We start from the raw sequence: 23,761 nt of genomic DNA, 5'->3' as shown, positions 1-23,761 counted from the left end.
GGAAGACCTTCCAGTTTTGGAGTACATGTACAACACTCTTTCGTTCATTGCGTTTGTGGGTATGTACTCCTCTATCTTCAAAAAAAGTGCTAATGCACTAGTCCTTTGTGACCTTTGTCTTATCTCTTGTGCAGTTGCAAAATTCCCCGATCTCAGGAGGGTAGCATCGGCTCTATGCACTGGTCCAGTTTGGAAATTGATGGTTACCAGTCAGTCTGGTCTGTATAGAATCCCTGAACACTGTGGTGTCAAGTTAATGTCTTATTGGGTCCACTTAGGTCAAGGCTGCTTAGGACCCACTAGGCCCAAGCTATCTAGGACCTCCTAGGCCCAGGCTACTTGGAGACCCCCTAGGGCAAATGTTTATCCCCAAAATATCCGTAGATGGGGTTCCCTGCTTTATTGGAGCTTTTAGCATCTAAGGTGTGGAGAGGCTGAACAGCCACCAAAGATAGCAGAAAGGGTTTCTTCTCTTCACACAGCTCGTGAGTTCCATGAAGACAAAAAAGGGAATGGGTTATTGTGTGGGCATGAAAACTAGAGCTATGCACTGGTCTTGTGGGTGGAAAAAGGCGGGCTACTACCACATGTCTACTGCCATGCTGGTGCCAGGAAAAGAGGTCTCAGACAATTAGGTTTATCAAAAACAGACTGGCTATGGCAATCCACACACATTAGACAAGAAAAGGCTAAAGTTTCAACTCTATAGAGAAGGAACTGCCTGTCCATTTTCTCTTTTAGCATCAACTGTGGACATTAGGAACCTAAAATCATTATTTCGATAATATTTATCATTGTTGAATGTTTAATAACCACTTTGCTACCAGGGAACTTTCTTAAAATGTTTTGCACACATTAAAATCTGCTAAAAAATTACCTAAAACAACAATATGCTTTCTAAAAGCACAGGCCCCATAGAGTCATTTTTATTGGTTTATTAAATCTAAATTTTCAGAAAAAAAATCATTAAAATATTCATTTTGTTTTGTAAAATGTAAAAGATGGGGTTGAGTCAATTACATACACTATATTGTCAAAAGTATTGGGACGCCTGCCTTTACGCACACATGAACTTTAATGGCATCCCAGTCTTAGTCTGTAGAGTTCAATATTGAGTTGGCCCACCCTTTGCAGCTATAACAGCTTCAACTCTTCTGGGAAGGCTGTCCACAAGGTTTAGGAGTGTCTATGGGGATGTTTGACCATTCTTCCAGAAGCACATTTGTGAGGTCAGGCACTGATGTTGGAGAAAAGGCTTGGCTCGCAGTCTCCACTCAAATTCATCCCAAAGGTGTGTTCTATCGGGGTGAGGTCAGGACTCAGGACTGTTTAGGCCAGTCAAGTTCCTCCACCCCAAATTCGCTCATCCATGTCTTTATAGACCTTGCTTTGTGCACTGGTGCGCAGTCATGTTGGAACAGAAAGGGGCCATCCCCAAACTCCTCCCACAAAGTTGGGTGCATGAAGTTGTCCAAAATTTCTTGGTATGCTGACACCTGAAGAGTTCCCTTCACTGAAACTAAGGGGCCAAGCCCAGCCACTGAAAAACAACCCTACACCATAATCCCCCCCCCCCCCCCTCCACCAGATGATTTGGACCAGTGCACAAAGCAAGGTCCATAAAGACATGGATGAGCGAGTTTGGGGTGGAGGAACTTGACTGGCCTGCAGAGTCATGACCTCAACCCAATCGAACACCTTTGGGATGAACTAGAGCAGAAAGTGTGAGCCAGGCCTTCTAGTCTAACATCAGTGCCTGACCTCACAAAAGCGCTTCTGGAAGAATGGTGAAACATTCCCATAGACACACTCCTAAACCTTGTGGACAGTCTTCCCAGAAGAGTTGAAGCTGTTATAACTGCAAAGGGTGGGCCAACTCAATATTGAACCCTACGGACTAAGACTGGGATGCCATTAAAATTCATGTGTGTAAAGGAAGGCGTCCCAATACTTTTGACAATATACTGTAGATCCCAAACATGTTAAGCCTAAGGTAGAGTTAAAGGCAAAGCTTTTATTTTGGATAGGGTAAAGCTGGTCATACACTAGTGGAATTTCACTAAATTTAAGAACATTCACTGGATTTTATAACGGTCAGTAGGGTTAAACCATCGTTTATATTTGACCATGACGATGAAACAAATCTGAAGCTGCAGGATGGAACGTTTTTCTTGAACAGAGCATGTGGCTCCAAAATCGAATGCTTAAAGCAAATGCATTTACTTTCCTCAAGTCATCGAATTTACTAAGAATTTTCATGGAATGTTCATTTGAAAACCCACTAGTATATGGTAAGCTCAAGGGAGGGTTATAACCCCACTCATCTTTATGTTTTTTTCTCATTGGGGAGGTTTCCCTTTGTTTCCTGTCCTATAGTTACAACAGGAAGTGAGAGGAAATCCCCCCTAAAGCTGTATGACCGCCTCACTTCCTGTTTTAACCCCCTGATCCCCGCAACCACATGCATTGTGCGCAGTTGCAGGGTGCTTGCAGAGTGGCCTCTCATTCACTTGCTAGGCCCGCCGAAACGCGTCGGAGCCTACAATTCCTGCAATGTCCGCTAGGCAAAGCAGTGTGACCATGGCATGTGCACAACTGCCTGCAGATAAAGGGGATAGCGGTTGAGGGGCGCCATAAAAGCGTGGCACATTGGCACGGTTTTTCTGCCCACCAACCACTAGTGTAAACAAGCCACAAGACCTAACATACTAGGTGCTCCTATTACTCAAAAGACAGCTCAGAAGATGCTCCACTGTAGGACCTGAAAAATCCTTGAGGACTATGAAGGTACTAAATGCCTTGTTTCATCCAAACCCTCCATTTATACAGCTCCGCCATGCTCGGGAGGAAGATTCAACAATAAAATAGGAGTTATAAATTCCCTTTTCTTGTCCACAAAGTTGGATCCTCCCTATGGGCACCAATGGTGTTCCCCACTATCTGTGGCACCATGGATCTTCACCTACTGATCATATTAGAATCTCTGCAGGGGTGCAAGTCCAAGGCAGAAAAAGGTGCACCAATCATGAGCAGAATGCGGAACTCTGAAAGGTGACAGCGGATTGGCCGCTAGAGGTTCTCACAATTCTGACATTCTCCGCCATGTTAACCACGTCATGTCCGTCAGCTCATCCCTCCAGCCATTTAAGGGATGGGGGAAATGTGTCAGTTTGTATGGCAGTCGTAGATTCTAAATATTGTGGAGAGAAGACTCTCTTCTGCTATTATACATTCATAGGTAGTTGTTTTTTTCACTATTTTTAAGCTATATAAGAAAAATATGAAGAGAAATATTTACAAAATGCACCGCAGATAAGTCTCCCTGGTGAGCTGTGGAAACACGCAAAAGGGTTTCTATTATAGCTGACCAACCTGGGGGGGGATTGGACTAGATGCAGAGTCACCTTTTGTGCAATGAGTATTTTCACTGTGAGCGCTCTGATTGGCCCCCCACACTGATCACGTGACTTCACTGATTGGCTTCCAGACTGTATAGGTGTCACGCTCATCTAATGACACCATGATGGTGTAAAATGGGGAGGAAATATCCAAAAAAACAGAAAAGCAACAATGACTTTAAGCCGAGTTAAAAAATAAATTGAAGGCCCCTAAGTTGTTTACATTAAAACAGCAGCTCTGGGTCGCAATGCTCACCTCCTCTCCAGCAATGTGAATGCTTTCCACCACTAGAGGTCCTCAGTAAGACATCCCGTAAGTGCAGGGTGTCATGGACCCACCCCCGAGGTGCCATGCACTAACAGCGTAATGATGCAGACAGCTCTCCGCATTGAGGCGAAAAGAAAGAACTCTGTGTCATGTGAACTGCCTAAAACCTCAGGATTGGGAGAGGGGAACCCATAGGGGACACTAGGGGTGGGCAATTTGGGCCCTCCAGCTGCTGAGGAACTACAGGTCCCATGAGGCATTGCAAGACTGACAGTTACAAGCATGACTCCAAGAGGCAAAGGCATAATAGGACTTGTAGTTTCGCAACAGCTGGAGGGCCACAGTTGCCCAAACCTGCGCATACACCCTCTACTATCCCCCCCATTCCTCTCCCACCCCCTGGTTCTAGGACAGACCGGATACACTGACTGTGCAGGCGTTGACCAATCAGAATCCCTCTGGTCCATCCCAGAAGTCCTGCAAGGAGAACAGGAAGAAGACTGTGAATTTCAAATCCTCGGACCACTGGACTGGCTGCATGGGCACTGACAGTTCAGCATCCCCAAAGGTAAGTAGAGCGGGGACCGGAGGGTGGGGCGGGTGTACAGTGTCAGTTCACTTTTTCATTTTTTATCTCTGTAATGGTGAGCTAACACTTTAACCACTTGTGATCCACAGGCCTTTAATAAACAGCCTCAAACTGCAGTTGTTAAGCCCCGGTTCACACTAAGAAGTGGTGCGGGAAACCTGCACTGTGTTCAGAATGCTCTGCCCATGTGATCTGCAGTGGGTGTCAGAGCAATGTTAACGACACCCCAAATGCAGTGCGTTTGCCTGCACCAGATCGCATGGTAAAAAAGTACCATGTGATCCAGCTGCAGCACGTTTCCAAACGTAGCGCACGCACTACCTTGGTGCAATGCGGTACGATTTGAACCCATTCAAAATGAATTGTGGTGCGCATTCCTGTGCAATTCATAGTGTGAACCAAGGGATAAAAAATTCATGGATGCAGCAGCAGCCATGCTTTTGGCACCATTTTTTTCCGTCTGGTCCATGTTACCTAAAAAAAGTGATCTGAGCAACTCTACAGTTCTTACGGTACTGTGAAGGTGCTGCCCCTCGCCCAGGGGAGCCTGGAACCGCAGTAAATTATGTCAGGATGGTGAGCAGGAGCAGACCGGGGAGCATCCCTCTATCTAGGAGCTATCAATGACACTAGTATCTTCTTGAAAGTGGATCAACGGTGGGGCAGCCATGAAGTGGGGAAAAAAGGAAGAAAGTAAAATCTGAAACAGAGACAACCAATGATGGTCAGGTAAGTCTACCAGGAGCAGAGACCTATGAGGGATGCACATGGGTCAGTCTAATGGACGAACACAGGGATCACTTCGAAGGTAACGGGATAACTGATTAAACAATCACCCAATCTACGATCACTTTTTTTGGGTGTTGCTAAAGGACAGGCAAGTAGACACCCAGAAACTGGTGTGATAAGACACATATGTCAATGACACTAAAAGAGCTAGCTATACCGGGGTGCCAACTGGGGGAGCTGACAGGTCTGAGGGCACCCCGGATTGAACCGTTAAAACTGGATCGCCTAGAATTCCAGTGGGCTGAATTTCTCAAGCTATGTACACAATGCCCTAAATGAAATGTAGGGTGCAGTATACGCATGGCTGTGTATGTATAAATATATGTATATATATACACACATGTACATACAGATATATACATACACAAGGACGCAATTGCCCTTCAGAACACACTGCCACTTAAATAAGTTAAAAAAAAAAAAACGACTTCCTGTTATAAAATGGATGACGGCGGGTTCAGTTCCAGCTGGGAATTCAGAGACATCCACAGGAAGAGACCTACTGGAGTCTACGTCTCCTTTGCCACATTTGGCCAACATTCTCAGTTGGGTCAGGTTGTGTATCAACAGGCCAGCTGATTCTTGGGAAACAACAGACGGTCATTCCAGGCTTGGGCCACTCTGTAAATCCAGGAGACGTCACCCGAAAATGTTCTGCACCCAATGACATATAAGGCTCCACACACGTTGAATGTTACCAGCACACCAAACCTTCCCAACGTGAGCTTGGTCTCCCATCCGGTTACTAACCAGGTCCGACCCTGCATAGCTTTCTAAATCAGAAGCGATCAGGTGCATTCAGAGTGGTCTGGCCATAGACCCAACGTGAGCTTTGTTTCCCATCCAATTACTAACTAGGTCCGACCCTGCCTAGCTTCCGACATCAGAAGAGATCAGGTGCATTCTGGATGGTGTGGCCAAAGACCCAACAAGAGCTTTATTTTCCACCCAATTACTAACCAGGTCTGACCTCGCTTAGCTTCTAAAATAGGAAGAGATTGGGCAAACTTGGGGTGGTGTGGCCATAGACCCCATGTGGGCTTGGTTTCCAATCCATATACTAACCAGGTCCGACCCTGCCTAGCTTCCAAAATCAGAAGAGATTGGGTGCGATCGGGGTGGTTTGGCCGTAGACCCAATATGAGCTTTGGCCTATAAAGGACGGCGACATTTTGGAGCTGCAAGGGGATTCCTTCATCAGGGAAATACAACAGACATATAAGGACCAATCCGGAGTGAACCCCTCCCCAAAAAAAAGGTAGTCCCAACCAACACGACAGACAATCGGCTTTGCTATACAGCGATCACTAATGCCCATATACAAATAAAAAGAACCCAATGACTAAGCCCTTATCAGGTGAAAGTGGTGCAATTTTGTCTGGCGACATAATTGCCTCATGGAGCTTGACTGATGCCAATAAAGCATATTCTAAACCTCTCCCCCCAAAAAAGTCAGTCCCACCCAAGATAACAGACGACAGGCTTAGATATGTGGCAACCACCAACACCGATATACAGATAAAAGAACCCAATGACTAAGCCCTTACCATCAGGTGAAAGGGTGGGTGGGGGAGACGATGCTTGATGGAGCTTGTCTGATACCAATAAAGTTTATTGCGAACCCGTACCCCAAAAAAAAAGGGCAGTTCCATCCGAGGCAACAAACAATTGGCTTAGCTATATAGTAACCACCAACGCCCATATACAAATAAAAGAACCCAATGACCAAGCCCTTATTGGGTGAAAGGTGAGGAGAAGAAGATGCCTCAATAAAGATAAACTCTACAGCAAAGACCTTATTCGGGCAGAATTGTGTCTGGTGGGGGAGAAGATGCCCGATACCAATAAAGTTTATTGTGATCTAGTAATAAACATGTATGCCTATTAATAAAAGAATATGTTGATGGTGTGGGCACAAGGGTGATGAACTAGCTCCGAAAAAGTAGAAATAACCGCCATTGATCAGCAGTTATGAAGTATTGCTGAAGCAACCAACTCAAAAGGCACCTTCACCAGTGGAGGTGACGAGTCAGGTCAAAGGGAACCAATGTTTGTGGTCTTTAGGTGATCGGTGGGGCTACCTTTGGACAGCTCGGGATTGGTCATGCATGCTATTTTAGGACTGTTGCCTGATGGTGTTGTTCTACAGCTCCAAAAACGTCGCCATCCTTTATGTAACAAAAGCCCACGTTGAGCGGTTTTGCAGAGCTGATGACATTCCTTACAATGGCGCCATCCGTTGTTTCCTTGCTGCAGCACCCGCCAACTGCAGGTCAATGCACTGCATGGAGTGTGCCTGAATTCATGTTTTATTGGAGGACTCCATTCACTCCTCTGTGTCCTCCGGAAGGTAAGGTGAGGTGACTGCGTGCTCCTGCGTTATGGCCGCCAGCTCCTTCATGAACTCGGTAAATATTACGGCGCAGTACACGCCGTTCTTGACTCGCAGCGCCTCGTTCTGCTTTTCCGCTGATGACTTGAAGATGGATGTCCCAGACAGCGCGTGTAGGACCTGCCCGTCCCGGACATGCTGGAAGGCCATTTGCGCTGCTTGCCTTGCTCGAGTTGGGCTGTTGGTGTGGCGCAAGATCAGCTCCCCGATGGACGGCTTGCGGCTTTTTACTGCAAGAGAAAGAAGAGATCTGTTAGACTCTGGGCTATGAGCATAGTTCTGGTGTAAACTTTATGCAGAGGACAGCGCCCCCCTCAGTTTAGTTATGTATTGCCTTCATTATCCCACACAGGATACAGCCAATCCTAACCCACCACTCTGCATTTAAAAAGGGAACCAGAGGACAGCGCCCCCTTCAGTGTAATTTACATACTGCCTTTATTAACTCACACAGGATACAGCCAATCCTAACCCACCTCTCTGCATTTAAAGGGAACCAGAGGACAGCGCCCCCTTCGGTGTAAGTTACATACTGCCTTTATTATCCCATACAGGATACAGCCAATCCTAACCGACCACTCTGCATGTAAAAGGAAACAGAGGACAGCGCCCCCTTCAGTGTAATTTACATACTGCCTTCATTATACCACACAGGATACAGCCAATCCTAACCCACCACTCTGCATTTAAAGAGAACCAGAGGACAGCGCCCCCTTCAGTGTAATTTTCATACTGCCTTCATTATACCACACAGGATACAGCCAATCCTAACCCACCTCTCTGCATTTAAAGGGAACCAGAGGACAGCGCCCCCTTCGGTGTAAGTTACATACTGCCTTTATAATCCCATACAGGATACCGCCAATCCTAACCGACCACTCTGCATGTAAAAGGAAACAGAGGACAGCGCCCCCTTCAGTGTAATTTACATACTGCCTTCATTATCCCACACAGGATACAGCCAATCCTAACCCACCACTCTGCATTTAAAGGGAACCAGAGGACAGCGCCCCCTTCAGTATAATTTGCATACTGCCTTTATTATCCCACACAGGATACAGCCAATCCTAACCCACCAATCTGCATTTAAATCTGGCTGGTAAGGAAGTGCACCCATAGACACAAAAGGTAAGCAGCACCCCCTTCCTCCTCAAAGGAATTTTACTGACACCGCAGGGGTCGCTGCCCCTGGCCCAGACCCCGCAGAGGCAGTGCCCCTGGCCCAGACAGCGCAGGGGTGCTGCCTCGGCCCAGACAGCCCAGGGGCGGTGCCTCGGCCCAGACAGCCCAGGGGCGGTGCCTCGGCCCAGACAGCGCAGGGGCGGTGCCCCTGGCCCAGACAGCGCAGGGGCAGTGCCCCTGGCCCAGACAGCGCAAGGGCCCAATTGGACAGAGCCTTGTCATCCTACAATAGATGGATCCTAATGACAGGTTGCCCAAGGATCATTTTATTGAAACTGCAGATTTAAAAATAAAAAGTGAATAATATTAAATGGCTTTTAATTTATTAAAATGATTTATAACATGTTAAAGCCTATATGAGATTTTAGTGACTGGGTTTACATCTACTCTAACCGGTTAAACAAATATCACTGTGAATGTAGTTTTAAAGCACAGCTAATCTAACCATCCCAACTGATATTTATATTAGCTTTTTGTGATTCTGCAGCACTTAGAATCTGAAAGGCAGAGCAATGTGTGTATATGAGGCTGGGTTCTAATATAGTGCAGAACACTGTCAGTCTAACATTGGGAACATGCAAACAAGAGGTGCAGCAGAGTAAGAACCCCATCACAGAGCGATGATTCAAGCAGCAGCCTGGGAGGAGATCTGTGACTATACTGTACTGCCTAACTGTTTTGGAGAAGTGAGATCACTGAGCTGCCTCTGTTGCCTGGCAGGGGTGCCGGGATCACAAGACTGGCTGGACAGAATTGCAGACAAAACAAAACATACAATTTCAACTTTAGCTGTTCTCCTGAGAGTTTAGCTTCAAAGCCAGACATCTTGTTTTAGCTTCAATAGGCACAGACTGGTCAGTCTGGGGGGGTCACTTACCCAGGGTGTCAGAGCGGCGTAGGGCAGGGACAGAGTTGGGCCCCTCGCTCCAGTCCAGTTTTCCTCGGGCAATCAGAAACTTCTTTGCTTTGAAGAGTAGTGTGGGGAAATCCTCCTGAGAGGCTGCAAAGGCTTCGATCTTATTCTTCACAGAGCCAAGGACCTGCAGGAGAGGCACATGGTCAGCAATGCCCAACAAGATGGCTGCCCTGCCGCCATGCTGGACCCCTTTATAAGGATGTAGTATGTACTATGTGCTCTCATTTTCTCCAGATTGCGTAAATCTTTATTAAGTTTTGCTATTTAGGACCCATCTAATCAAATCAATAATAAAATAATTAAGAAAAAAAAAAAATACCCTTGCGCCCCCGCCCTGCAAAGGGTAAGGTGGGTGTATCTGCACCGTGTACCCGCCATTTTCATGAGGGTCACCTGCAGTTTCCCATACACTTTCTGTGGTTTTGGTGCTTTTTCTCAAAGCGCACCAAAGATGCAGCATGCCGGCAGTGTGAAGGCGGCCTTCGTGCTTGTCAAGTCTAGACGTAGAGGAATAAGCTGTAATACTCTTCCTTATTCTTCACTCTCCAGGCAACCGGCGCTTATGGGCACTGATAGGCACTACTGTGATGGATTAGGTAAAATGTCTCTATTTTTCTATTTTTGTACATGTAAAAATGCTTTTTTATTCCTCAAAATGGCCACTAGCAGCTCCCCCTCCCATCGAGTGAAGCTTGTGTAACTAAGATGGCGCCTGCATCCAGGAATACACCCAAGATGATGACACCTAGATCCTGGAGGAAGTTTACCTTATATGGACATGACCAATCAGAAGCTACAAGCAATCAGATAACGCTATGCTTATGACGTACTTGCCCACGACACTAGCCGCTCGCCTATATAACCCCACGTACCCAGTAGCAATAAAGGAAGTATAATTTACCTGAACACATTTCAGTGTGGTTCTTCTCCTGCATGCACCAGATTATATAGGCCAAATCAGGAAGGGGGCAGATACTCACCAGACGATTGGTCTGATCCAAAACAGCTGGCGCCCAACGTGGGCCAGATACTCACCAGATGATTGGTCTGATCCAAAACAGCTGGCGCCCAACGTGGGGCAGATACCAGATGATTGGTCTGATCCAAAACAGCTGGCGCCCAACGTGGGGCAGATACTCACCAGATGATTGGTCTGATCCAAAACACTACTAGATGGCCCTTGGGGGCAAGCATGAGTGGCTTGTTCTTAAGGACGTCATACGACATCCAGTCAGAGCAATGAAACCCCCCGTCTGGCCGTCATTCTGCTGTAGGTCGGGCGGAAGGTGTAAAAAAAACAACAAAAAAAAATAAAAACGAACTGCTTGCCATCTTAAAAGGAGATTTACTAAAACTGGACCCAGGGAAGCTGAGCATTGTAACCAATCAGTTTGTTCACTGAGGCTTTGATAATAAAACCTGAAAGCTGATTGGTTTCTATGCAGAGCTTCAGATTTTACCCTCCACAGTTTTAGTAAATTTCCCCCCTCTGTGTCTGGCTTCAGCACAAAGTGTAAAATAACTAAAGAAACGTATATATAGCTTAGAATGAAGATAGTAGAAATCTGCTAATGTACTGCATAACCACTTGCTGACCGCTGTATATATATATATATATATATACACATACAGTATATCACAAAAGTAAGTACACCCCTCACATGTTTGTAAATATCTTATTCTATCTTTTCATGTGACAACACTGGAGAAATGACACTTTGCTACAATGTAAAGTAGTGAGTGTACAGCTTGTATAACAGTGTAAATTTGCTTTCCCCTCAAAATAACTCAACACACAGCCATTAATGTCTAAACCGCTGGCAACAAAAAGGGAGTAGACCCCTAAGTGAAAATGTCCAAATTGGGCCCAAACATCCCCCAGCTCTGTGGTGTCGTCATGGAGGAGTGGAAGAGGACTCCAATGGCAACCTGTGAAGCTCTGGTGAACTCCATGCCCAAGAGGGTTAAGGCAGTGCTGGAAAATAATGGTGGCCACACAAAATATTGACTTTTGTGTGACCACCATTATTTTCCAGCACTGCCTTAACCCTCTTGGGCATGGAGTACACCAGAGCTTCACAAGTTGCCACTAGATGTCTTCCACTCCTCCGTGAAGACATCACGGAGCTGGTGGATGTTAGAGACCTTGCACTCTTCCATCTCCCATTTGAGGATGCCCCACAGATGCTCAATAGGGTTTAGGTCTGGAGACATGCTTGGCCAGTCCATCACCTTTACCCTCAGCTTCTTTAGCAAGGCAGTGGTCGTCTTGGAGATGTGTTTTGGGTCGTTATCATGTTGGAATACTGCCCTGCGGCCCAGTCACTGAAGGGAGGGGATCATGCTCTGCTTCAGTATGTCACAGTACACGTTGGCATTCATGGTTCCCCCAATGAACTGTAGCTCCCCAGTGCCGGCAGCACTCATGCAGGCCCAGACCATGACACTCCCACCACCATGCATGACTGTAGGCAAGACACACTTGTCTTTGTACTCCTCACCTGGTTGCTGCCACACACGCTTGACACCATCTGAACCAAATAAGTTTATCTTGGTCTCATCAGACCACAGGAGATGGTTCCAGTAATCCATGTCCTTAGTCTGCTTGTCTTCAGCAAACTGTTTGGGGGGCTTTCTTGTGCATCATCTTTAGAAGAGGCTTCCTTCTGGGACGACAGCCATGCAGACCAATTTGATGCAGTGTGCGGCGTATGGTCTGAGCACTGACAGGCTGACCCCCCACCCCTTCAACCCCTGCAGCAATGCTGGCAGCACTCATACATCTATTTCCCAAAGACAAACTCTGGATATGATGCGGAGCACGTGCACTCAACTTCTTTGTTAACCATGGTGAGGCCTGTTCTGAGTGGAACCTGTCCTATTAAACCGCTGTATGGTCTTGGCCACCGTGCTGAAGTTCAGTTTCAGGGTCTTGGCAATCTTCTTATAGCCTAGGCCATCTTTATGTAGAGCAACAATTCTTTTTTTCAGATCCTCAGAGAGTTCTTTGCCATGAGTGACATGCTGAACTTCCAGTGACCAGTATAAGAGAGTGAGAGCGATCACACCAAATTTAACACACCTGCTCCCCATTCACACCTGAGACCTTGTAACACTAACGAGTCACATGACACCGGGGAGGGAAAATGGCTAATTGGGCCCAATTTGGACATTTTCACGTAGGGGTGTACTCATTTTGTTGCCAGCGGCACTTGATCCTATTTATGGTACAGAAAAGGTCTGCTCTCCCTCCCACAGTGGTCCCTAGGCTCTCCTATTCCTCTGGGGGGCAGCTGGGATTGCTTCACACAGAAGAACCCCTGTTCCCCGATCACCTCTGTGGCTAATGATTTCATCACTTCCGGATTCAGAGCCGCCGTTATTCTCTGGCTGTTAAAGTCAGCTAATTAAGCACTGGAAGCTAATCAAGCACAATCTGAGCTTAAAGCGGTATTAAAGCCTTGTTTTATTGGTGTGGTGGCTGTATTAGTTCTTACTTTAAGGCTGAAATCCAGGAATTTGGCCACTTTGTAAAAAGTGAAAGAACACTATGAATTACGTCCAAGGAGGGACATGATATCTCCCGGACTTATCTCTATTTTTGTTAGATGTGGTGGCTCTATTAGTTGCACAGTTAGTGAGGCTGAAAAAAAAAAGACATTGGCCCATCCAGTTCAACCTATGATGTGTGTGTGTTTGCTGTTAACCGTACATTGTATACCCCTGTATGTTGTACATTGTATACCCCCTGTATGTTGTACATTGTATACCCCTGTATGTTGTACATTGTATACCCCTGTATGTTGTGGTCTTTAAGGTGCCCATCTAATAGTTTCTTGAAACTATCGATGCTCTTTAAAACTATCGATGCTCCCTCTCGAAGTTCTCTCTCTTTAAAACTGAATTCCGGGAATTTGGGCACTTTGTAAAAAGCGAAAGCATGCTATGAGTTATGTTCAAGGAGGGGAATGACATCTCCCAAACTTATCTCTATTATTATTAGATGTGGTGGCTGTATTAGTTCTCTCTCTTCAAAAAACTGAATTCAAGGAATTCGGCCACTTTGAAAAAAGTGAAGGCAAACTATGAGTTCCGTCCAAGGAGGGGCATGACACCTCCCGAACGTATCTCTATTATTATTAGATGTCTTTAAAGCTGAATTCCAGAAATTCAGCCACCTTGAACCGTTTTCTATTCATTTCAATGGGAGGTGCGTTTTTGGTGCTCTTTTGAAACAGGGCACCAAACCTGCACCCGAAGCGCACTCTTTTTATATACTAAATGATGGGTTTAGGGTCGTGGCCCTGGGGCCGACATTTGGGCACAGAGAAAGATAAACCCCCCCTTCTCTCCCCCCCCCCCCCCCATTTCTGGCCAGGTATGTTTATAGCCAGTGTGGAACTGAGGCTAGAGGCTCAGAGGTGAAGGAACTCACCTGCACCAGAGACTTGACGCTGGGCTGGAATACCATATTGGTATTGAGCAGGAAGGAGCGGAGGAGGGGCTGCGGGTGACAGGCCAGCTGAGTGATGATTCCGGTCAGCAGGAAATTCACATACAGAGAGTTGGTGAGCATGTTCTCCAGCTTGGCAAACAGGACGGCCATGAATGGTCCTGAGGAGACAACACGTAGGAGTTTACATCATCACAGTATGGGAAATGTCTTCTATAACAAGCACTGTATATGGAAGGATGCAGCAATGGTATACTAATAGGTCATTATTTTTAAGAAGGGTTAGGACCTCTGGCAGGCTCTTATGACCATTATGTTTGGCTGGCACAGCGGTCACATGATTGGGAGCCCATCCCACTGGTTACTGATCATTAGAGGAAACCAAGGGCCGTCTTTCACAGCTCGGTCTCTGCGCTGGGAGAGTGCAGCGAGCGCGCTCTCAGCACAGAAACATTGGCCGCCCAGCATATGTGCGACGTGTGAGTGCTAAACCCCCCCACCCCCCCTTTTACTGCAGCACATTTGATAGGTGGTCATAAAAGGAGAAAAAGCAGAACTCCAGCCAAAAATAACGAATTAAAAAGAATAGCCCATTTAAATATAAAAACCAGCTTTTGTTGCAGCATACACTTCCACCCCGAGCTCTCTCCTGCTGTACTTCTTTTCCACCACAAGATGTCCTCAGTCTAATGGCCAGCATCATTCACCCCCTGCCTGTGACTGGACAGTGATCGGAGAAGTAGCACAATGGTGAGCTGTTGTGGAAATGTTATTAGGATTAGTGTGGACATACATCTTTCAGGATGTGTTTTATGGCTCCTGTTGTCAGCTTGCTTGCAATACGCTCATTAGACCGTGTAGGGGCCAACCGGCATTGAGGAAAGACTACTGGCAGTGGAAATTTTCCCTATGCTCTACATAGACATCTCTGCCAGCGAACACTCCATGCGCGGATCTGTTTGCCGGTATAGATCTGTGTATTGCAGTCAATATCGTTTTGATATCTATCTGCCTTTATGAAGGTATACATGCTCATGTCTTTCTACTGTGCCTGATCACCATAGTGGAAACAGCATGGCTCTTTCCTTTCAGATAGTCTCACGTCTATGGGAACAGTAGTATAATCCTATTAGGCACTGTTCTCTGAGCTTTGCTGAATGGGATTCCCACCAGTAGTAGTGACGGGAGGGAATACATGCACGAGTTTGATCAGAGCAGTGTTCATGGTTCTACACGCTGGTTTCATTGTGTAGTGTTAGGCGGGAAGCTGTGCACTCTACCATATTTCCCCGAAAATAAGACCAGGTCTTACATTAATTTTGGCACCAAAAGACACAGTAGGGCTTATTTTTGGGGTAAGTCCTATCGTGTAATGTGCTGTCTTCTCTCCCCCTCTCCCTCCCTGCCTATCAGGAATCCCCAGTGTGAACTGAGTAAAAGTGTTTGCAAAATCCTAGAATCCACTCTATTATTAGTATTATATAATGTCCAGTATGTGTTCCTATATTATAATTGTGTGAAATACCTTTGTTCAAGCGCCGCTCGGTGCTTCTGTGACCCCCTGGAGCTCTCTTCTCCTAGCATCATACCATATAATGTCCAATGTTTGTGTTTCTGTATTATAATTGTGCTCGGCGCTCAGCTGATCTTCCACTGTTCTTCTCCTAGCTGTCAGCGGGGGATCTCAGCCCCTCCCCTCTGCAGTGCTCAGAGCGGGTCACGCAAGCGTCGAGCGGCGCTGTAACGAAGGTATTTCACACAATTATATGATACTCGGCGCTTCCGTGACCTGCTCTGAGCATTGCAGAGGGGAGGGGCTGAGATCCGCGCTGGGAGAAGAGAAGGAGATCAGCTGAGCGGCGCTGTACCGAAGGTATTTGACACAATTATAACACAGAAACACACACTGGAGATTATATAAAACAGTAAAAGAGTGTTCTAGATCCTAGGATTTTACAAACACTTTAAACTAGGGCTTATATTTGGGGGAAGGGCTTATATCGCAGCCCTCCCCAAAAATAACAGTAGGTCTTATTTTTGAAGAAATGCGGTATTCTGCTCATTGTACTCCCGACCCTTTCTATTGTATATTTGATCAGAACAGCGTTCATGGATCTACATGCTGGTTTCATTGTGTAGTTTTTGACGAGAAGCCGTGCACTCTGTTCTGCTCATTCCCGATCGTGTACTCCCCCCTATCTATTGTATATTTGATTAGAGCAATGTTCATGGATCTACATGCTGGTTTCATTGTGTAGTGTTAGGGGGGAAGCCGTGCACTCTGTTCTGCTCATTCCCGATCGTGTACTCCCCCCTTTTTATTGTATATTTGATTAGAGCAATGTTCATGGATCTACATGCTGGTTTCATTGTGTAGTGTTAGGGGGGAAGCCGTGCACTCTGTTCTGCTCATTCCGGATCGTGTACTCCCCCCTTTCTTTTGTATATTTGATTAGAGCAATGTTCATGGCTCTACATGCTGGTTTCATTGTGTAGTGTTAGGGGGGAAGCCGTGCACTCTGTTCTGCTCATTCCCGATCGTGTACTCCCCCCTTTTTATTGTATATTTGATTAGAGCAATGTTCATGGATCTACATGCTGGTTTCATTGTGTAGTGTTAGGTGGGAAGCCGTGCACTCTGTTCTGCTCATTCCCGATCATGTACTCCCCCTTTCTATCGTACATTTGATTAGAGCAGCGTTCACGGTTCTACACGCTGGTTTCATTGTGTAGTGTTAGGGGGGAAGCCGTGCACTCAATTCTGCTCATTCCCGATCGTGTACTCCCCCCTATCTATTGTATACTGTATTTGATTAGAGCAATGTTCATGGCTCTACATGCTGGTTTCATTGTGTAGTGTTAGGGGGGAAGCTGTGCACTCTATTCTGCTCATTCCCGATCATGTACTCCCCCCCTATCTATTGTATACTGTATTTGATTAGAGCAATGTTCATGGCTCTACATGCTGGTTTCATTGTGTAGTGTTAGGGGGGAAGCTGTGCACTCTGTTCTGCTCATTCCCGATCATGTACTCCCCCCCTTTCTATTGTATATTTGATTAGAGCAATGTTCATGGCTCTACATGCTGGTTTCATTGTGTAGTGTTAGGGGGGAAGCCGTGCACTCTGTTCTGCTCATTCCCGATCATGTACTCCCCCCTTTCTATTGTATATTTTATCAGAGCAGCGTTCATGGATCTACAAGCTGGTTTCATTGTGTAGTGTTAGGGGGGAAGCTGTGCACTCTGTTCTGCTCATTCCCGATCGTGTACTTCCCCCCTTTCTATTGTACATTTGATTAGAGCAGCGTTCATGGATCTACACGCTGGTTTCATTGTGTAGTCTCATAAATAAACGGCGCTCCAGGTCTTAGACAGGACATTCTTGCGAGCATCCAATGTGATTACAGCCTTTGTGTTTGTATTCCCGGGTACTGCTGAGCACTCCAATACCGTATACACAGAGCTGAGAACTCTGCTTTTTAGCACAGCGGGATTGATTGCGCTTGGCGTATATTAATATCCAAAAGTGCACTTATGAGCGCAATGGAGTTATTTGTGCATCGAGCGCATATTAATTTCCAAGACAGAGCTCACCTCTCGCTCACTCTGCTCTCTCCTCCTATCAGCATGTTTAAATAAAACTTTTCCACTCTCCTTACATACTTCATTTTGGACCTTACTGGGTCTCTGTGCATTGCAATGCAGGCAGATCATGGCTGGTGGGAGGGGCTTCATGAAAAATCTCACAGCACCCTTTCTCAGCAAACCTTTAAGAGCGCCCAGTCCTCCTGCAAGCAATGGGAGGAGTTATGCAAATAAATTGTCTCGATGGGTGGATGTCAGTCTGGAGGAGTGGGCGTTCCTATTGTGGAAGTAATCACCACATGTGATACGGCGATTCCATGATTGAAAGAACTGAAAGGGGCGGGTCAGGGACAGTAGGGCTGGGGAGAAAAGGGCTAGCTCAGGGGTGTCTAACCTTTTGACCCTTCTGGGCCACATTGGAAGAAAAGCAATTGTCTTGGGCTGCACATAAAATACACGAACAATAAAACCCGGTACACACGATCTGAATATTGGCGGGTTCAGTAGGAACCGGCTGACATTCTGTCCCTGTGTACAGCTGCCTGTCCGACAGAAACCAGTCTCACAGCCAGCATCTGTTTAACAGACCTGCTGGAAAACCAGCGCCCGACCGGCAACCTATCAGTGCTGGCAGCCAATGTCTGTGAATGCTGATCAGTGTATTCTGGCAGGAGGGGGACCCCACCAGTCAGAATACAATCGCCCAGCCGGGGGGAGATTGCCACACTAACCCACTTGGTTGACCTTAAAAAACTGAAGCTTTTTACCCTGAAGGTTTTACCCCCCTTAAAGATCAGGCCATTTTTTGCGATACGGCGCTGCGTTAATTTAACCACTTGTCGACCAGCCGCCATTCTGGGATTGCGCTGATTCACAGGGCCGGGGGCCCCCGGGCACCCTGTGAAGAGAGAACGGCGGTCTGCTGTTGTAAACACAGCAGACCATTATTCTCTTAGCTACAAACAAAGAGCTCCTGTGATCCCCCTATTTAGGAACACAGGTCTCTGTGTTGATTCCATAAGCCCATCCCCCCACACAGTTAGAAAGCACTCCCCTAGACTCAAATTTAACCCTTTGATCGCCCCTGGGTTAACCCCTTCCCTGCCAGTGTCATTAGTACAGTGACAGTGCATATTTTTAGCACTGATTACTGTAGTAATGTCACTGGTCCCCCAAAGTGTCAAAAATGTCAGTCAGGGGTCCTATCTGTCCGCCGCAATGTCGCAGTCCCGCTAAAAATCGCAGATCGCCGCCATTACTGGTTAAAAAAATATATATATATAACATAAATCTTTCCCCTAGTTTGTAGATGCAATAGCTTTTGTGCAAACCAATCAGAATACGCTTATTGGGTTTTTTTTTTTTTTACCAAAAATATGTAGCAGAATACAAATTGGCCTAAAATGATAAAAAAAATTAGATTTTTACATTTTTTTTTTTCTTTCATTGGGAATGTTATATAGCAGAATCTGAAAAATATATATATTTTTTTTAAGAATTGTCGCTCTATTTGTGTTTATAGCGCAAAAAATAAAAAAAGCGCAGAGGTGATCAAATACCACCAAAAGAAAGCTCTATTTGTGGGAAAAAAAGGACATCAATTGTATTTGGGTACAGCGTCACACGACCGCGCAATTGTCCGTTAAAATAACGCAGTGCCGAATCGCAAAATATGGCCTGGTCATTAAGGGGGAAAATCTTCTGGTCTAGAAGTGGTTAACTGACAATTGCGCGGTCGTGCGACGCTGTACCCAAATACAATGGATGTCCTTTTTTTCCCCACAAACAGAGCTTTCTTTTGGTGGTATTTGATCACCTGTGCAATTTTTATTTTTTGCGCTATAAACAAAAAAAGAGCGACAATTTTGAAAAAAAAAAAAAAAAACAATATTTTTTTTACTTTCTGCTATTAAACATTCCCAATAAAAATAATTTTTAAAAATCTAATTTTTTCATCATTTTACGGCAATTTGTATTCTGCAACATATTTTTGGTAAAAAAAAATCCCAATATGTGTATATTGATTGGTTTGCAGGAAAGTTATAGCGTCTACAAAGTAGGGAAAAGATTTATGTAAAAATAAAAAAAATAAAAAAAGAGCGACAATGCTGAAAAAATATATATTTTTTTACTTTCTGCTATATAACTTTCCCAATAAAAAAAAATGTAAAAATCTAATTTTTTCATCATTTTAGGCCAATTTGTATTCGGCTACATATTTTTGGTAAAAAAAAAAAAATCGCAATAAGTGTGTATTGATTGGTTTGCGTGTCTACAAACTAAGGGATATTTTTACGGAATTTAATTTTTTTGCTGGTAATGGCGGCAATCAGGGATTTTTAGTGGGACTGTGACATTGCGGCTGTCAAATCTGACACTTTTTGTGGCCCAGTGAAATTATTACAGTGATCAGTGCTAAAAAATTTGCACTGTTATTGCACTGACACCTGCAGGGAAGGGGGTTAACATGGGGGGGGGGGTTAAGTGTGTCCCTAGGGGGTGCTTTCTAACTGTGGGGGAGGATGGTTGCACTGATTGGGGGAAGAAAGATCTGGGTTCCACATAAACTCCATCTTGTCCCCTACAGAATGGCGATCTGCCTTGTTTAGATCACCTTTCTACCTCTCCCGGAGATGACCGCGGTTGGTCGGCAGACTGGGGCCGCCGGACCCATTGCTTGACATCCCCGCACGATCGCGCCTCCGGGGGGCACGATGGCACCATCTAGTGGCTATTGAAGGAAATGACGTACAGGTAAGTTGTTTTGCGCAATAGCGCCACTTTACCGCAGTATATACATGGCGGCTGGCCGGCAAGGGGTTAAACACCCCCCTGATGGACGCACCTAATGCTGTACATAATGGTATGAGTGATAAATGTAGGTTTTCATTTTTTTTTTTCAAAACACTCACTCTGCTGTCCGCAGTGAGCGCGCTCCCATCTACAGTGTGGGCATCTGAAGCCCACTTGTTGCTCATTCAGGGATATGGCGCTGCTGGCTACCCAGCATGCACCTCCCAATCTCGCGTATGCGCAGTGCATACAAAGCACGGCACACTCACTGAAGCAGAAGATGCCCATTGACCCCTGGGATTGAGGACACTTGCATCCCTGGGATTGAGGACACTTGCATCCCTGGGATTGAGGACACTTGCATCCCTGGGATTGAGGACACTTGCATCCCTGGGATTGAGGACACTTGCATCCCTGGGATTGAGGACACTTGCATCCCTGGGATTGAGGACACTTGCATCCCTGGGATTGAGGACACTTGCATCCCTGGGATTGAGGACACTTGCATCCCTGGGATTGAGGACACTTGCATCCCTGGGATTGAGGACTCTTTCATCCCTGGGATTGAGGACACTTGCATCCCTGGGATTGAGGACACTTGCATCCCTGGGATTGAGGACACTTGCATCCCTGGGATTGAGGACACTTGCATCCCTGGGATTGAGGACACTTGCATCCCTGGGATTGAGGACACTTGCATCCCTGGGATTGAGGACACTTGCATCCCTGGGATTGAGGACACTTGCATCCCTGGGATTGAGGACACTTGCATCCCTGGGATTGAGGACACTTGCATCCCTGGGATTGAGGACTCTTATATCCCTGGAATTGAGGACTCTTCTATCCCTGGAATTGAGGACTCTTATATCCCTGGAATTGAGGACTCTTATATCATAGGAGCCAATAGCTGGGCGGACATGATAGCGGCACATTGGAATTAAAAAAAATTACTTACATTGATGGGGGAAAAAAAAGTGATCACGAACGTGGGGGTGCAAAGTTTAAAAAGAAATGGCTGGAACTTCACTTTAAGGATAGCGGACGAGCGGAAGAAGTCAAGCAGATCACAAGGTAACAGATTTCCACTATGTGCTGTGTGTGTAGGTGGGGGCGCGCAGCCGACCCCAGCACCCCCTAGATCCAGCCATGAGACATTTACTTGCCTGGAGCTAGCTTGGAGTCCCTGCATTTACTGATGCTGTTGCTACTGCAAACTGGGCAGCCCCGGCATCCCTCCAGGCATTAATATTGTGTAAAGTCAATAAATAATACAGTGAAAATAATAGTCCTCAATATGAAAACACCAGTGACGTGAAAAGGTATCTTCAAGTATAATCCTTCCACCAATATGTGATTGATATCACCCAGAGTGAAATTCCTTCCACCAAATAAAGATGGCCTCTTACCAGAACAAAAAGACCTATGAAGGTCAACAACGCCTGTGGTGTAACCCCACCGGGGCCTCAATGGGTTGAGGGGACACAAATTATGATACTGAGGTGTCAGGGAAGAACTTTGAGAAGAACTGGGGGACATGCCAATGGCCAAGATGGCCGCGCGAACGCGCAAATTAGCAATAGATACGCAATGGCGCACGCAATTGGCGTTCGCCGTGGTGTGTGCTAATTAGTGCTAACTGCCAACATTCACTGCCCATATAAACTCAGCACTGGCTGTCATTCATTGCTGGATTATCTTCAGCCAGTACCGGTGTTCCTTGTGCCTTGAAACTTCAGCTTGATTACCCGTTACCGACCCGGCTATCCTTTACTTGCTCTAGCTTATCTCCTGACTCTGAACCTGCCTTGCTTTACGGACTTTCTCCTGATTGACTTCTTGTGTTTGACCCCGGCTTGATCCCAACTACTCTACATGCCTCTGTTCCTGATTGACCTCCCGTGTTTGACCCTCGGCCTGGCTATTGACCTTGATTGCACTGATCTGCCTGCTCTTCCAGTGGTGGTGACCACCTTATCCACTACAAATCTGTTTCTTGGAGCCGCTACACCTGCAGGCAACCCGTGCACCTTTGGGCACAGACCCTCTGTCACCATCTCCAGAGGCGCTCTGCACTCAGTCGCAAGGGGAGCCCTCTCGTCACCTCAGCCTCCAGCCTGATTCCTGACATGAGGTTGATGTCCACACCCGCACTTACAGAGATGTCATTCCCCATGAAAAGATAATAAGAACTGCCATAGTGTAAAACCTCATTATTTTATTTATTAGGATATAAAATTGCACTTCCTAGTGCCCCTAGGACAACATCATCTGTGACGAAACGCGTCGGATTGAGACGTTCTGACGTCAACGCGTGCAAGTGTCCCGGAAGGATGGGCATTTTGAAGTGCCGCCGGCATCTATGTTGCTTTATTGCGCATCTTTTTCCTACTCGCTGTTAAGTGCAATTTTATATCCTTATAAATAAAACAATGAGGTTTTACACTATGGCGGTTATTATATTTTCATGCGGAATGACATCTCTGTAAGTGCGGGTGTGGAGGTGCGGACATCAACCTCAGGATCATAATTTGTGTCCCCTCAACCCATTGGTCCGGAGGTTGATGTCCGAAGCTCCAAAAAGATGCGCATTAAAACAATGTAGATGCCGGCCGGCACTTCAAAACGCCCGTCCTTCCGGGACACTTTCATGCGGTGACGTCAGAACGTCTCGACCCAACGCGTTTCGTCACAGATGACGTCGTCCTAGGGGCACTAGGAAGTGCAATTTTATATCCTTATAAATAAAACAATGAGGTTTTACACTATGGTGGTTATCATTATATTTTCATAGGGAATGACATTTCTGTGTGGAGGTGCGGAAATCAACCATAGGATCATAATTTGTGTCCCCTCAACCCATTGAGGCCCCGGAGGGGTTACACCACAGGCGTTGTTGACCTCCATAGGTCTTTTTGTTCTGGTAAGAGGCCATCTTTATTTGGTGGAAGGAATTTCACTCTGGGTGATATCAACCACATATTCGTGGAAGGGTTATACTTGAAAGATACCTTTTCACGTCACTGGTGTTTCATACTGAGGATTAGGGACTATTTTCACTGTAATATTTATTGAATTATTGTATTTATTTAGCGCAACTTTCTTTTTTCCACTGTATATTTTATGTTGTCACACATATCTCGTTGCTGCTCAATTTGTAAGCGCGACTATTTTCCACTTAACAATGGCTGGCTTGTTTACAGTGCCTGCCGTTATGACCGCCATTGCAAACACCGCATCCCTCCAGGCGTGCCTGCCGCCATTGCAAACACAGCATCCCTCCAGACATGAATGACCCTGGCTTGTCTGTCCTGGGTGCTGTGGCTGCTATACTTGCACAGCATCCCTCCAGGCATGCCTGCCGCCACTGCAAACACAGCATCCCTCCAGGCGTGCCT

The 23,761-nt window shown here is 46.1% G+C and overlaps 1 protein-coding gene across 2 annotated transcripts in view; it reads right to left on the bottom strand.

Annotated features, from left to right (window-relative positions):
- Nucleotides 1–6,888: 6,888 nt before the first annotated feature.
- FHIP1B (FHF complex subunit HOOK interacting protein 1B) overlaps nucleotides 6,889–23,761 on the bottom strand; it is a 132,938-nt gene continuing 116,065 nt past the window's right edge. For both annotated transcript variants that reach the window (XM_082245116.1, XM_082245117.1), the window contains exons 11-13: nucleotides 13,970–14,148; nucleotides 9,496–9,658; nucleotides 6,889–7,666 (exon numbers count right to left, since the gene is read on the bottom strand). In XM_082245116.1, coding sequence (XP_082101242.1) covers nucleotides 7,371–7,666; nucleotides 9,496–9,658; nucleotides 13,970–14,148 — 638 coding nt within the window. In that variant the 3' untranslated portion in view covers nucleotides 6,889–7,370. The remainder of the gene's footprint in view (nucleotides 7,667–9,495; nucleotides 9,659–13,969; nucleotides 14,149–23,761) is intronic.

The sequence above is a fragment of the Pelophylax lessonae genome (genome assembly GCF_965119305.1).
Source record: "Pelophylax lessonae genome assembly, chromosome: 2".
NCBI lineage: Eukaryota > Metazoa > Chordata > Amphibia > Anura > Ranidae > Pelophylax > Pelophylax lessonae.
The sequence above is the reverse complement of the archived record's forward strand: the minus strand, read 5'-3'. Positions and strand labels throughout refer to the sequence as shown.